This window comes from Anopheles darlingi, chromosome 2 (genome assembly GCF_943734745.1).
Source record: "Anopheles darlingi chromosome 2, idAnoDarlMG_H_01, whole genome shotgun sequence".
Taxonomy (NCBI): domain Eukaryota; kingdom Metazoa; phylum Arthropoda; class Insecta; order Diptera; family Culicidae; genus Anopheles; species Anopheles darlingi.
Window position 1 is genome coordinate 64,427,389 of NC_064874.1, and position 13,668 is coordinate 64,441,056.

The 13,668-nt window shown below is 37.4% G+C and overlaps 1 protein-coding gene across 2 annotated transcripts in view; it reads right to left on the bottom strand.

Annotated features, from left to right (window-relative positions):
• Window positions 1-11,390: 11,390 nt before the first annotated feature.
• LOC125959719 (epidermal growth factor receptor) overlaps window positions 11,391-13,668 on the bottom strand; it is an 86,908-nt gene continuing 84,630 nt past the window's right edge. For both annotated transcript variants that reach the window (XM_049692610.1, XM_049692609.1), the window contains exon 7: window positions 11,391-13,668. This exon is cut by the window's right edge and continues 2,037 nt beyond it. In XM_049692610.1, coding sequence (XP_049548567.1) covers window positions 13,193-13,668 — 476 coding nt within the window. In that variant the 3' untranslated portion in view covers window positions 11,391-13,192.

A 13,668-nucleotide genomic window follows, 5' to 3' on the forward strand; every position in this document is an offset into this window, starting at 1 on the left:
GTGATCAATCTGCGGTGCGATAAATGTTGTATTGTCTGTTTCATTGTTAGCTGTAAAAAGAAGAAGTATAATGAAAAAGAAGTCAAGGTGAATAAACAACATTAAGCAAATTATTTTAAACGGTGAATGAGGTTGATGATCGTGTCACGTTTTCTGCAGCTAATTAAAAGGATGCAAGAACGATTCCATGGGCTTGGGCTTTATTTACCAAATCGAAAGAAAAATGGTTGCAAAGCGCGAGGCGCATGAGCACTTATCGTTTAAAACAACCCCGTCTAGTCTTCATCGTTTTTGTGAGCCGCCTTTTGTATGTCGAATCGAGGAGGTCACATGATCAATAATATATTCTGAGTAAATTTTCAATAAATGGCATTGTATAACCTAAATAAACTAAACTTAAATTTTCCAAAATCGACTGTAAAATGGCGGAGTTATTCAACATTTAACTAGATCCTGTCTAACTGTAACTAACTATCGGATGATAAAAAACTAAGCCAGATAATCGAGTTGGAAGTGGAAGGTAGACTGAAGTGAAACTCAGTGGGGAACCATCACGACCATAAATAGATACTCTCGTTGAAGGCTCCTCAGGGCGTTAGTGTTCGTAATTGATGAGTGAGGTACGATTTTATTGTTCGTTTGAATTGATTTTTTGGAACGGTATAAAATGTGTTCAAGAATCATCTAGTTTCTTTCATATATATCACGAAAAAATCACTAACAAGTTTAAAAGTAATGAAATGTAAATCTACTTACATTTAAATCGGGCTGTAAGTTCTACACTATCGAATTCAGATTTACAAATAAACTGTAGGATTTTAACATTGAAGGAATGTGGTTTTACAGAAAAGCCCAGCTCCGGATCGTTTTCTGTAAGGCAGAACTAGAGAAGTAAATAATTATGGATAGGAGCTTTCATTTGAGCCCCTATAGTTGCGCTGACAGCCTGAATGTATGCCATTATATGAAATACCTACATCGTTCAAAGGATTGCACAGTTTCACTTCCACATACGGATGTGATGGTTTACAAGGAACAATGAAGTGGTCGTATCGATCGATCTGAAAAGAGTCTCCTGGAACATGCATTGTACCTCGAAAATTTTCGCCTATGTCGACATAAATGCTAACGTTTCGATAATCGGATTCCTGAGAAACACAATCATATTGCCCCACATCCTTCATATACGCATTAGTGAATATGAGAAATGCTCCATACGTTCTGTCTAGTTCGTTTACAACATATTGGACGCTTTTCGCACTATTTGAATCCTGAAACATTGTGCAAATTATTTAAATTATTAATCAATTCAATGATCAGCGCGTATAACCTGACCATACCCCTTCGTACGATGCATCATACCGTATCCAACGAATGGGCTTATTAAACATACATGAGACATTCCGGTTATCGCCATACGATAGCAGCACTACTTTCGTGTTGTAATTAATCAGCGGTGCAGCATATTTTGTGTTATCTGTTTTACTCTTAGCTGTAAAAAGAACAAAAATGACGCGAACAATGAATGTGAATAAACACCATACAAATGGTTTACCTTCAGTCTAATTAACCATAAAATTTTAACTATCAAGATCGGTTCAAGTGTTTCATAATGATTTTTAAGTAAAAAGTCCTCGAATGTGTCAAAGATAATTAATGAATCGATTCACAATCTGCGTTATCAATACAAAATCTATTAAATTCTTGAATCAAACCTTAACAGTTAAATCCGCCGCACTGGACCAAATAAGAGAATGTATCAAAGATGTGAAACCTCAGTATGTATAAAAGAAAAAGGGCGCTAGATCAAGTTTCTTATCAAAGAGTAGAATACATCTATCGACCATGTATACATCTAAACTGTATTAGTCACAATAACAGGAAACAGCAGCAATTGGATGAATTTCACAAATATAAATTTAATAACTAATGAAAACCATCTTACATTTCATTCGTGCTGTCAATTCTCTGATATTGAATTCAGTATAACACATGAACTGTAGGATCTTAACACTGAAGGTATCAGCCTTAACAGTGAAGCCCTTCTCCTGATCGTATTCTGTAAGACAGAACTAGACAATTATGATATTATTAATATGAACATAACGCGTCCTCCATTAGCAGAAGAGTTTATACACAAACGTATAAAGTGGGATGCTGGATATGAAGTACTAACCCCATCTAAAGGATTACACAGTTTTAACTTCACATCCGGGTATGATGGTTTACAAGGAACAATGAAGTCGTCGTATCGATCAATCGCGATAGACTTATTTGTAACAGGCACTATTTGGGTATCAGTGTCTCTGACATACACATATATGCTTGCAAAATGTTCTTCCATATATGTTGCATCCGGAAATTGTTTAATTTTATAATAGGATTCCTTATGGACACAGTAATATCTCCCCACGAAAAATCCAGTTGCGTCATTGATGGCTAGAATCGCTCCATACATTTTTTCTGAATCATTTGTAAGATACTCTACTAAGGTTGCATCATTCGATTTCTGCAAAATCAACAATTTAATTAGAAATAATCATAATTCCACTATCACCTTCTCCTTGACAATCTTACCAACTCAGGCCAAATCCACATGACGGGTTTATTAGATTTGCAGGAAACATTCCAGTTTTCTTTGTATGGTATTTCTATAGACTTTTTTGAGTACTCGATCTGCGGAGTAGCTAATGTCCTATTATCTACTTTACCATTATCTGAAAACAGTGAGTCGAATGATAAAAAAAATGAGAGCTTTAATTCATGACCATTAATCATCGTCTGTTTTTAAACATGATCTATCCAAATCTCGAATCTAAAAAAATATCAACAAGCAAGTTTTTGGGATTTATTGTTTAAAATTTTTCATGAAATTTGGTCCATTGGAAACAAAGTTATTGCATCTAAAGTAAAGTATGTTTGTGTCGTCGAGTAAAGCAGAAAAAAACTATTTCACAGCCTAACTTATCACCTCCGTGTTAAAAAATCACCTCCGTGGTCTCGTTTGCTAGTAAGTGTATCGGTGCCACTGATTTCCAGCGTCGTTGGCCGTTTTTTACTGTAGCCCTTTGTACGTAAAAGCACTGATATGATATCATAAAATCCTATATTTTCAGTACAAAAGGAAAAATACCATGTACAATATTGGTCGATAAAATAGCAGCGCTAAAGCGTTTTGCAAACTTACGCTTGCTCTACTTGCTCAAAATTGTTTTTAAACTGAATTTTTTAAACTGAATTGTTTAAATTTGAAAATTGAATAACTTGACATTTTTTAAGAAAATATGGGTCGTTATTAACGCTGCTTGGTCTGAAATACCAATCAATTCCCCACCCCTCCCCCAAAAAACTAGTAAATTGGATATCACAAGGATGTCCAACGATTATCAATAATTACAAGTACGCGGTGTAGTACTAAGAATTTTCCAACACATTTCTGAGTAATGAACAGAAAATCCAGCAAAACATTACCAGAAATAGATTTTTGAAATGCTTTTTTTCCAATTGAATTCATTGAGTTTGTTAGCGCTGCTAAATTTTTTGCCGAGAAAACAATTTTGAGCGAGTATAGGACGAATGATTGCAAAACTCACTAGCGCTGCTGTTTTATCGACCAATACTGTAAATGGGTCAAATTACATGTTTTCCCATACAAATGTATATGGGTCTGGCCAGACCGATCCGCTGGTTCGAAAGGTATTTTTCAAAATGTCCGTTTTTCACGTATTCCAAGGACATTTTTTAAACAATAGTGTTATCGATTGAAAGCCAAAAACATTTTAGGAAGCTACCTGAAAGGCCAAACCTCTACATGTAATAAAACTATGTGTAATTAACAAATGAAAATAAACATACCGCTCGTCCATTCTTACATATGTTAAGAAAACAAATGAAAATGAAAAAGGTCCGGTCAGACCCAACCGTTGATACGAGGGTTAAAACTCACTCATGTTTTTAAACAGCACGTTACCTTTGCTCTTATTGCACTTTCTATTTAATCGAATTCGTCATTTTTAATTTTTAGGTTAGCCATGTTGAAAGCATCGCATAGGTTGAAAAATAACTTTATCTGAAGGTATTTTTTTTATCCTAATGTTTTGTTTCGTACATTCCAATTACATGATAATGGAGAATGCTTAGGCTGACATGCTTTGTTTCCAAGTCGTCAATAATAATCGTAATAGTTTCCGGTAGAGGCTTCGGCGTCACTCCTGAAAACCAACCCCTTTTGAAAGCCTTACTAAATTACTACTAAAGCAACCATGTAAAGATATGTAAATAACTTCATGGTTTATTAAACACAACTTACTTTTGAATCGTGCTGTCAATTCTCTGATATTGAATTCAGAATAACACATGAACTGTAGGATCTTAACACTGAAGGTATCAGCCTTAACAGTGAAGCCCTTCTCCGGATCATATTCTGTAAAACAGAACTAAACAATTATGATATTATTAATATGAACATAACGCGTTCTCCATTAGCAGAAGAGTTTATACACAAACGTATAAAGTGGGATGCTGGATATGAAGTACTTACCCCATCCAAAGGATTACACAGTTTTAACTTCACATCCGGGTATGATGGTTTACAAGGAACAATGAAGTCGTCGTATCGATCAATCTCGAAAGCCTGATTTGGAACAGGCACTGTTTGGGTATCAGTGTCTCTGACGTACACATACAGTGTCGGACATAAGTTAAGCAACTGAGTCAAGGTGTATGAAAAAGTGTTCAAAACTTTTGTTTTCAACCAAACTGTGCAATTTCCGACTCAACTACTGAAAAGGGTACCTATTTAGGATATTTTAGGACGATTTCAGTTATTAATTTTTTTTTAAATAGCGCATTAGCACGATGGTTTCAAAAAAACATTGTTTTTTCATGCGACATAAGTTAAGCAACTGGCTATTTTGGAGCAAAAATAATAAAATATTGATCATCACATGTGGAATTTCTGCATAGTAGTAGTCTATTGGCGTGTAAGCTTGCTAAATCTGTCAAGGTTTATGAAGTTTTAGTATTCTTTTTGTCTTTGAACACCCGATACACTCGGTTACATTCAAAACGAAACAATGTCGCGTAATATCTATTCTAGCGATTAAAAACAAAATAGAAATGAAACTAGCGACTCTGGGAAACTCTCAGAAACACATTAGTGAAGCTTATAGCATAGATAAATCAGTAGTTTCTCATTTAATAACCCGTAAAAGGCAAAAGAAACTGTTGAAACGGCTTTGCGTCCTGTTCGTCTTTGAAAAACTTCACCCAAAATGGACCGCATTATCAAATGGTATTCGACCAAAGATGCGTTTGCATCAGGAATGGAAATAAGAAGTAAATTAAGCTTGGATATTAGCTCCCAGACCATTCAGCAACGATTGGGAGACCGTGGGTTATTCAGTTGCAAACCAACAAAAAAGCCGTACATCAACAACGAAGGTACAACTTCATTTTGCGATGAGTTGTTTGATCTGGGATGTCTCAATATTAAAAAATAGTGTTGCTTAGTGATGAATCAATATTCAATTTGTTTAATTCGGATGATATGAAGCGAGCTCGATGGCCACTTGGTACTAGACTAAATCCGCAATATTGCACGAAAACTATTAATCATGGCGGAAGATGTGTGATGGTCTGGGGATGCTTCTCTGGGCAAGGTATGGGACAATTTCATTGAATTCGAGGGATTATCAACGGAATAATGTGCAGAGACATCATGGAAAGTGTGATGCTTCCTCATGCTTGCCGCTAATTTCGTCGAATTGCAAATATCATCACGACAATGACCCGAACGATACTTGCAAAAATGCAAAAATAAAATAAACCAAGATCACAAAATTGTAGTTCTATCGTGGCTGACTAACTCACTCAATTGAAACCCAATCGAACATTTGTGAAAAATTGTAATTCGCCGAGTAAGAACGAATGTTTCATATCGAAACTGTACTGAATTGTTCGAGGATCTTTCCAAGGCTTGGAGTGAAATTCCGAAAGAAACGATCAACAAATTGATTGAATTTATGCCCAAAAGAAGTGTAGCTGTAATTAAAAATAACGGATTCGCAACGAAATACTAAAAAAATCAGTATATACGAATTGATATCTTTCAGTTGCTTAACTTATGTCGCATGAAAAAACAATGTTTTTTTTAAACCATCGTGCTAATGCGCTATTTAAAGAAAAAGTAATAACTGAAATCGTTCTAAAATATCGTAAATAGGTACCCTTTTCAGTAGCTGAGTCGGAAATTGTATAGTTTGATTGAAAACTAAAGTTTTGAACACTTTTTCATACACCTTGACTCAGTTGCTTAACTTATGTCCGACACTGTATATGCTTGCGAAGTGTCCTTCCATATATGCTGCATGCAAATGTTGTCCAGTATTATATTCAGATTCCTTATGGAGACAGTAATATCTCCCCACTTCCCATGCAGCTGCGTCATTGATGGCTAGAATCGCTCCATACATTTTTTCTGGATCATTTGTAAGATACTCTACGAAGCTAGCATCATTCGATTTCTGCAAAAACAACGATGTAGTTAAAAATAATCATAATTCCACCTTCATATTCATCTTAACAATCTTACCAACTCAGGCCAAACCCACAAGACGGGTCCATTAGATACGCAGGAAACATTCCAGTTTTCTTTGTATGGTATTTCTATAGACTCATTTGTATACTCGATCTGCGGAGTAGCTAATGTCCTATTATCTTCTTTGCCATCAGCTGAAAATAATGCAAACAGTGCAATACAGCAACACGATTTTCATGAGTTCTAGTTATTCGCCGGTTTTTCAAACTGTCTAAATGCCATATAATCGAACAGATATGCTAAATCGAAAACAAAAAAGTGTCTAAAAATGATGATAAAAATGACTGATGATACATGAACTATTAGTTGTTGAAACATTAACTCATTGTTAATGATGTTCAAGAAATGTGCAGATATAAATATTGATTAATCCTATGGAACAAAGCATTGTGTTCTCATCAAATTTGTATAGTTAATCCATGATAACTTCACGATCATTAAACTGTGGTCCCCATCTACGCACCATATGGCTGGTGAAGAATTACAACAGTCTACTACAACGTTAACAGTCCAGCGGAACAAAGGTGGAAGAGAGAAAAACCCTGCCTAACTCCGATAACTGCCTAGGCGACGCTTTTCATTGGAGGACGCTTTCATTGGAGGACGCTTTCATTGGAGGATGCTTTCATTGGAGGTGATTTCTAACAGATCAGACGAGGAGGGAGATCTAGATTTTTAAGATTGGATGTATAGTTCCCGAGGTTCCCGAAAGTTCTACGACTGATACTATTCGCTTGGAGATGGATATTGATGAAAGGCAAAGAGAGTGCCTGAGGATCGAAACTTGTATTACATGCTACAAGAGCGTTGAAAGGAACTTTGATTTACGACTCAGGTCTATTTGTCTGACTGAGGTCATCAGGAAATGCCGCATACGACAGCGATAATACAGCTTTTTTAACATATATAAAGACATTAGCTTTGGTTATATGTTACTTCCGAATTTTCGAAAACGGATTGATTGTATTCGCTACTTTGCACTATTAGTTTTATCTATTGATATGGGGAAAGAATAGTATAAGTTAAAAAAAAATACATCTCAGCGTATTTCTTTGTTCCTGGTGATTCGTTTCGTTAAGTACATCCCATCTACATGAGCACGGAGAACGCTTAAGACTAGCAGCACCTGATTTCCAACCTACCAATAATAGTTTCAATAACTTGCCGTAGAAGTTACGTAACAAACCACAAGGGAATTTGGTGAAATTCCTAAAATCTAACACTATTTGAATTCCTCACTAGATTATCAATTTAGTCAATAACATAGGACATAACATAATAAATGTATGTCATTGATGATAAACCGAGCGGTTCATGGGAAGGAAAATATGTAATCTATTTCCAAAATTATTTTCTGTAGTGTGCTGATAAATAGAAGGTGATGATAAATAGAAGTCCCAATGATGCACTTTATGGTTAATTAAACCCAACTTACATTTCAATCATGCTGTCAATTCATCATAAATGAATTCAGAGTCACAGATAAACTTTAGAATCTTAATATTGTAGCTGTGAGCTTTTACAGTAAAGCCTTTAGTTGCATCATATTCTGTAAGACAGAACTAGAGAAGTGATTAGCAGAAAGATTCATTAGCAGAGGAGCAACGCATGAGCAACGTATAAAGAGGGATGCAGGACTGCCGTGTGTAGGCTGTCATATGAGGTACTTACCCCATCCAAAGGATTACACAGCTGTAACTTCACATCCGGGTATGATGGTTTACAAGGAACAATGAAGTCGTCGTATCGATCAATCTCGAAAGCCTGATTTGGAACAGGCACTGTTTGGGTATCAGTGTCTCTGACGTACACATATATGCTTGCGAAGTGTCCTTCCATGTATGCTGCATGCAGACGCTGTTTATATTTATAATCAGACTCCTTATAGACACAGTAATATCTCCCCACTTCCCATGCAGATGCGTCATTGATGGTTAGAATCGCGCTGTACGACATATCTGAATCATTTGTAAGATACTCCACGACGTGTACATCATTATATTTCTGCAAAATCGATGAGGTAGTTAGAAATAATCATAATTCCACCAGCTCTCGCCCGTCATTATATATGTTTAAAAAAAATAATTCCACTATCACCTTCTCCCTAGTGACCTTACCAACTCAGGCCAAACCCACATGACGGGCCCATTAGATTTGCAGGAAACATTCCAGTTTTCTTTGTATGGTATTTCTATAGACTTATTTGAGTACTCGATCTGCGGAGTAGCTAATGTCGTATTATCTACTTTGCCTTCAGCTGAAAATAGTGAAAACGATGATACCGAAACAAGAAACTCTTGAGATTGAATTATTCGCGGTCTTTTGGATGCCTATTTGCCTTTTAGCGATTAGCTTTGCGTTTCATCTTTACTTTTGCTTCATTGAACTTTATTGAATTACAACGTTTCAATTGAATAATTGATTTTAACGCTCGTTTTTGCCTAACATATACTTACCTCTTTGGGCATGACACTCTTGCTGTAATAGCTTCGCAGCGAATAGGCTCATGACAACGAATAAAAATGCCTCAACTGTACGCATTTTTGTATATTTTTTTGACTACTTAACACTACCACTTCATTCCCAACACACTTTTCTATTGATGCCTAAAAAAATTATATCCTTTTGGTTTTTCATCAAAACACACAATCTTAAAACGCGACAATCTTTAATCAAACGAATCGAATAGTTGGCAGTGTTTTACAAATAGATAACAACACACTACAAGCACACCTATTTCACTTGTATCTTGCACACCTTTTTTCGCTCTAATAGCTGTTGAACATTTCCAACAAGTTGTAACTACCCCATAAATGGTTCGAGATCTTTTCAAAACTAGGCTGCTTTTAGAGAAATGGTGTTTGGTGACTGTATTCACCAACTACCAAAACATAACTGGCCGCAAGGCATTCGAGAAGAAATGAGAGTGACGAAAAATTAAACTATCATCAACGGTTATCACGTCGACGAAAATAATTGGTGCTAGATGACGTGACGAATACATATTCTAATAAAAAATATAAGTACAATATATAAGGTTGCTTATTTTAAAATGTGTATGTATGCAACATCCATTAAGTATATACTGTTATCACATATAAAACAGTATGTGCCTGCTATCAATAAGCACTTGGAAGATGCATAGTTGCTGATAGTGTGGCTGAATGTGCATGTTAATTGCGTCAACGGATGCTACTATGAGTCTCTGAAACAGTTTTCACAGCTTTTTGGTTGATATAGGGGAATATGACAAGTGCAAGCTAACAGGGAGGAGGGAAGAGTGGTATCACAAACACAAAGTTGATTCATACAAACTATGAATTGGTAGTCGTCATGGATGTGCTGTTGTTGGTTGATATTATCAAAACAAAAATGCCATCAAGCTCAGCACTAACAAAAAAAAAGCTTGCTCAGGGAATGATGGATTATGGTTTCATTTTTTTCAAAAATGTGACTTTTTATATCGTAAGTACTATGAATATATATTGACTATTGGTATTGACTTTACATAAAGACTTAATTGCTGTAAGACGATTTAAAAAAACTTATTTAAAAATGTTTTACTTTACTTTACTTAAATTTTCACAATTGTCTAGTTTGTTTAAGGTTCATTTATGACATTATCTTGACATTCGAATTGGATTTCAAGACGATGATGACCGCACTGTAGCTTTTATCTTCTAATAAAATCAAATTATCATTCCCTATCGCGTCTTTGTTTTAACATCAAAACCAATCCTCTCTAAAACCAATCAAATCAAACCTCTATTTTCCAATTTTGTTTGCAAATGTTTGCTTGTACATTCTTGAATATAAAGAACATTCCATGCACTTAAAACTACTCCATGTGCAACGAAGAAATCATGAGAAGGAGCATCAAACGAAACACTTTAAAATGAACTCTGGCACATCGTTTACAGCTACAATGCATAAAACAATATGTTATTTTACTCATACAACAATGTATGATTTGTACAGGAACAGTAGTGGAAGGGGGCTGCGAGAAGGAATAGAAAAGGAGGGTGTAAACATACATCGACTGTACTCTCCAGACGGGAACTAAACTCTGCAGTGTCTGGTCATTCGTGCTTATCAGAGTAAAACCTTGTGTATCGAAATTTTACGTCTATTATATATAAACCCTTAATGGAACGTTGCGAAATAATAAACAATTTGAAAATATGGAAGAAAGAGAATAGACAAACGCCGTAAATGAAACATCATCTCGTACTTTAACACAAATTAAAAAGATGACGATGGCATAGTAATTAGCAATAGCTCTTAATACTAATTTCTAAAGTTTTGCTACCACTGCCAGCTGATTTTCAACAAAAAAAAAACGCAAAAGCAGATAGCAATGATTAGGAATCAACATAATAACCATAGATTCACATAATGAGTTAATAACACACGCGTATTTACGCCGTTGGTGGTATTAACGTCAAACGGAACGAAAATTAAATTAATGATAGGAAAATGAGAAAGGAAAAACACTGCATACTAAAATATTGACATTGGCATTTTTGAATTTGGATTTTTTTTTCACACAAGCATCTTAATTATATCAACAAACTTAAAGTAGCTCTCAAAGTACACACCATTCCCCAGATATTCTGGTCGAGACACGTGTGCTTAACGGCACGTGACAGAGGGTTAAACGGTTAGAAGTAACGAAGTGAAGTGTAGCTGCAGAATAATTATCATCTGGAGAAACTAAAAGACTTCAAACAAACAGCAATTTCTTTCGTCTGACCCAAGGAAATAAAACTCAAATAAAACAACGCGGTTATTATTTTACAAGGTATATAATTTAAAATGTCAACAAGTAAGCCTTTCTCGATACATTTCGCCCAAAATCAAGATCGCGCCTGTACACTGCAGAACTATCTGCTGATGTTTCAGATTCCCGCAAACCATACTCATCGTTTTTATTACCGATCTATGCTCCCTAGCGTCAATGTGCACCAGCTCCTCCGCACCGTAGTCCGTCGAGATGCAGCCCATCGAATGAACGTGAACAATGCAGACTTCATAAATGGCACGATTTCGTTATAATACGTGTCTACAGTTTGGTACACACTCCGTTGCGAATGGAATGCATCTCGCCAACCACGGAGCATTGACCTGATTGTACAACTACGAAGGTGGAAACAATGAGCTGGTACACGTTTGTGCCATACCGATTGTTGTCGACGTATTTTGTTCTTGCTGCTGAATCCCCTTACCGAGAGGGTTCTTACTACCCTATCATGCTAAGTGAAGCATGTGACGACCGGCTCGACTAAAATGGAGCTCATCCTCCCTATCTAGACTATACCAACCTGCCCTAAGTGCTAGCCTTGTATTTCACGAATATGCTATGTATGTACAGAAATATAATCAATTTACTTTCTAGTAAAAGTAAAAAAACCATTTGATACATAATCACTGCGTGCGCATCGATTCCCTAACAATGAAACCAACCACATATAGTACGTTGTCGAATGTATTGTCCATTACTATTATCCCTCTTAACTACACCATTATTACGCAGACGAGGAGTACAGTACAGTATTCGATATCAAAGGTGTAGGTGAGTCTGATCGGCACTTTAAGTAGGCAAGTGTCTGTTCATGGTGGTGGGTTGGAGTCTTTAGTATGTCTGCCCTGAACCATAACGTTGCTATTCGTATCATTTCCATCTAAACTCATCTAAAGTGTCGACAAAGACGAGGGCGTCTATGTCGAGAAATCTGTACTACCACGGCCGATCGCTAGACACGATCGAGCTTAAGCTATGTTTGTAGGTGTGTTATGTCGATGTGTGTATTGTTTGTTGATCGAGCGAGTACCCATGGGAACGGTAGCATCAGGGCAAATCGGCTCGTACCCTCATAAACCGCCGATCGATTCTTACGTTATTAAGAGGGTTTCGCGTAAAAATACAAATTTATAAGTAGTATCACAGGTATTCCAATGAAATGTATATGTCGACCCTCTCTCTTATTAACTGCATCTCTTCCTCGCATTATTTCGACATTCCTTCCTTTCCGCTTCAGCTATTAGTCAGGCAAATTCTGATCTCCGTTCGCGCATGGGACTCACTCGCAGTGCTAAGCATAATTTTGTACGGCTATTTCAGATGAGAACATACTGTCTATACAATCACGTGCCCGTGAAGACGACCACGACGTCCAGTGTGGTTTGATTACATGCTGGCATTATACAGTACAGGGGTTCCCGGTGTGCCCAGGATATCGCTTACCAGGCTTAAGTACGCTACGCTACCGGATACTACAAGCTATCGATGATGTTTTTGGGAGCTTGCTACCTAAAGGTGTCCCCATCAACTGCCACTACGACATAGGTGTATATATATACAATACACTCGTGATCTTGCCACTTTCGCCGGAATCCTAAATGCAGACCATCCGATCTATTGCGCTAGTAGTGAGACACCGGCACGCCGCACTGTGGTAGGCACTTTGTTTTCTAAACGAACGACGTCGCTAAGGGACTTAAAATCAAATAACCATTTCCTACTAACTAGAGTAAAACCACGAAGAAGCTCAGTTCTGTTGCTGGCAAGCTCGGGTCCGCTGTTGGGAAGTCCGCTCAAACGGTGGTTTCGTTACGATGCAGCGGGACCAGCTCGCGCTGCAGATCGTTGTAGTACTCGTGCTCGGACGAGGTTGCCTCCGTTTCCGTTGGTGACAGCGGGATACCGATCGTTTGTGTTGGCGGTGACTGGGGTTCGTGCAGTGCAGCCGCACCGCCCGATGCAGTCTGCCCTCCTACCGCTACCGGCTGCATCGGAATGGTGCTCCCAACGGCACCGGATGGTTCCAGACTTTTCGCACCACTCAGATTGCTGCTAGCGTTGCTGAGCGAGGGCGCATGGCTGATTGGCAAGGTGGAGGCACAGGACGCCATGGGACCATTGGACCCCGCCGAGTGATGAGAGGATTGCGAGAGTTGCGTTTGATGATGGTGCTGTTGCTGCTGCTGTTGCTGTAGCTGGTGTTGTTGGTGCTGTTGCTGTTGCATATGCTGCAACTGAGCGAGCTGCTGCTGATGTAGCACATGCAACG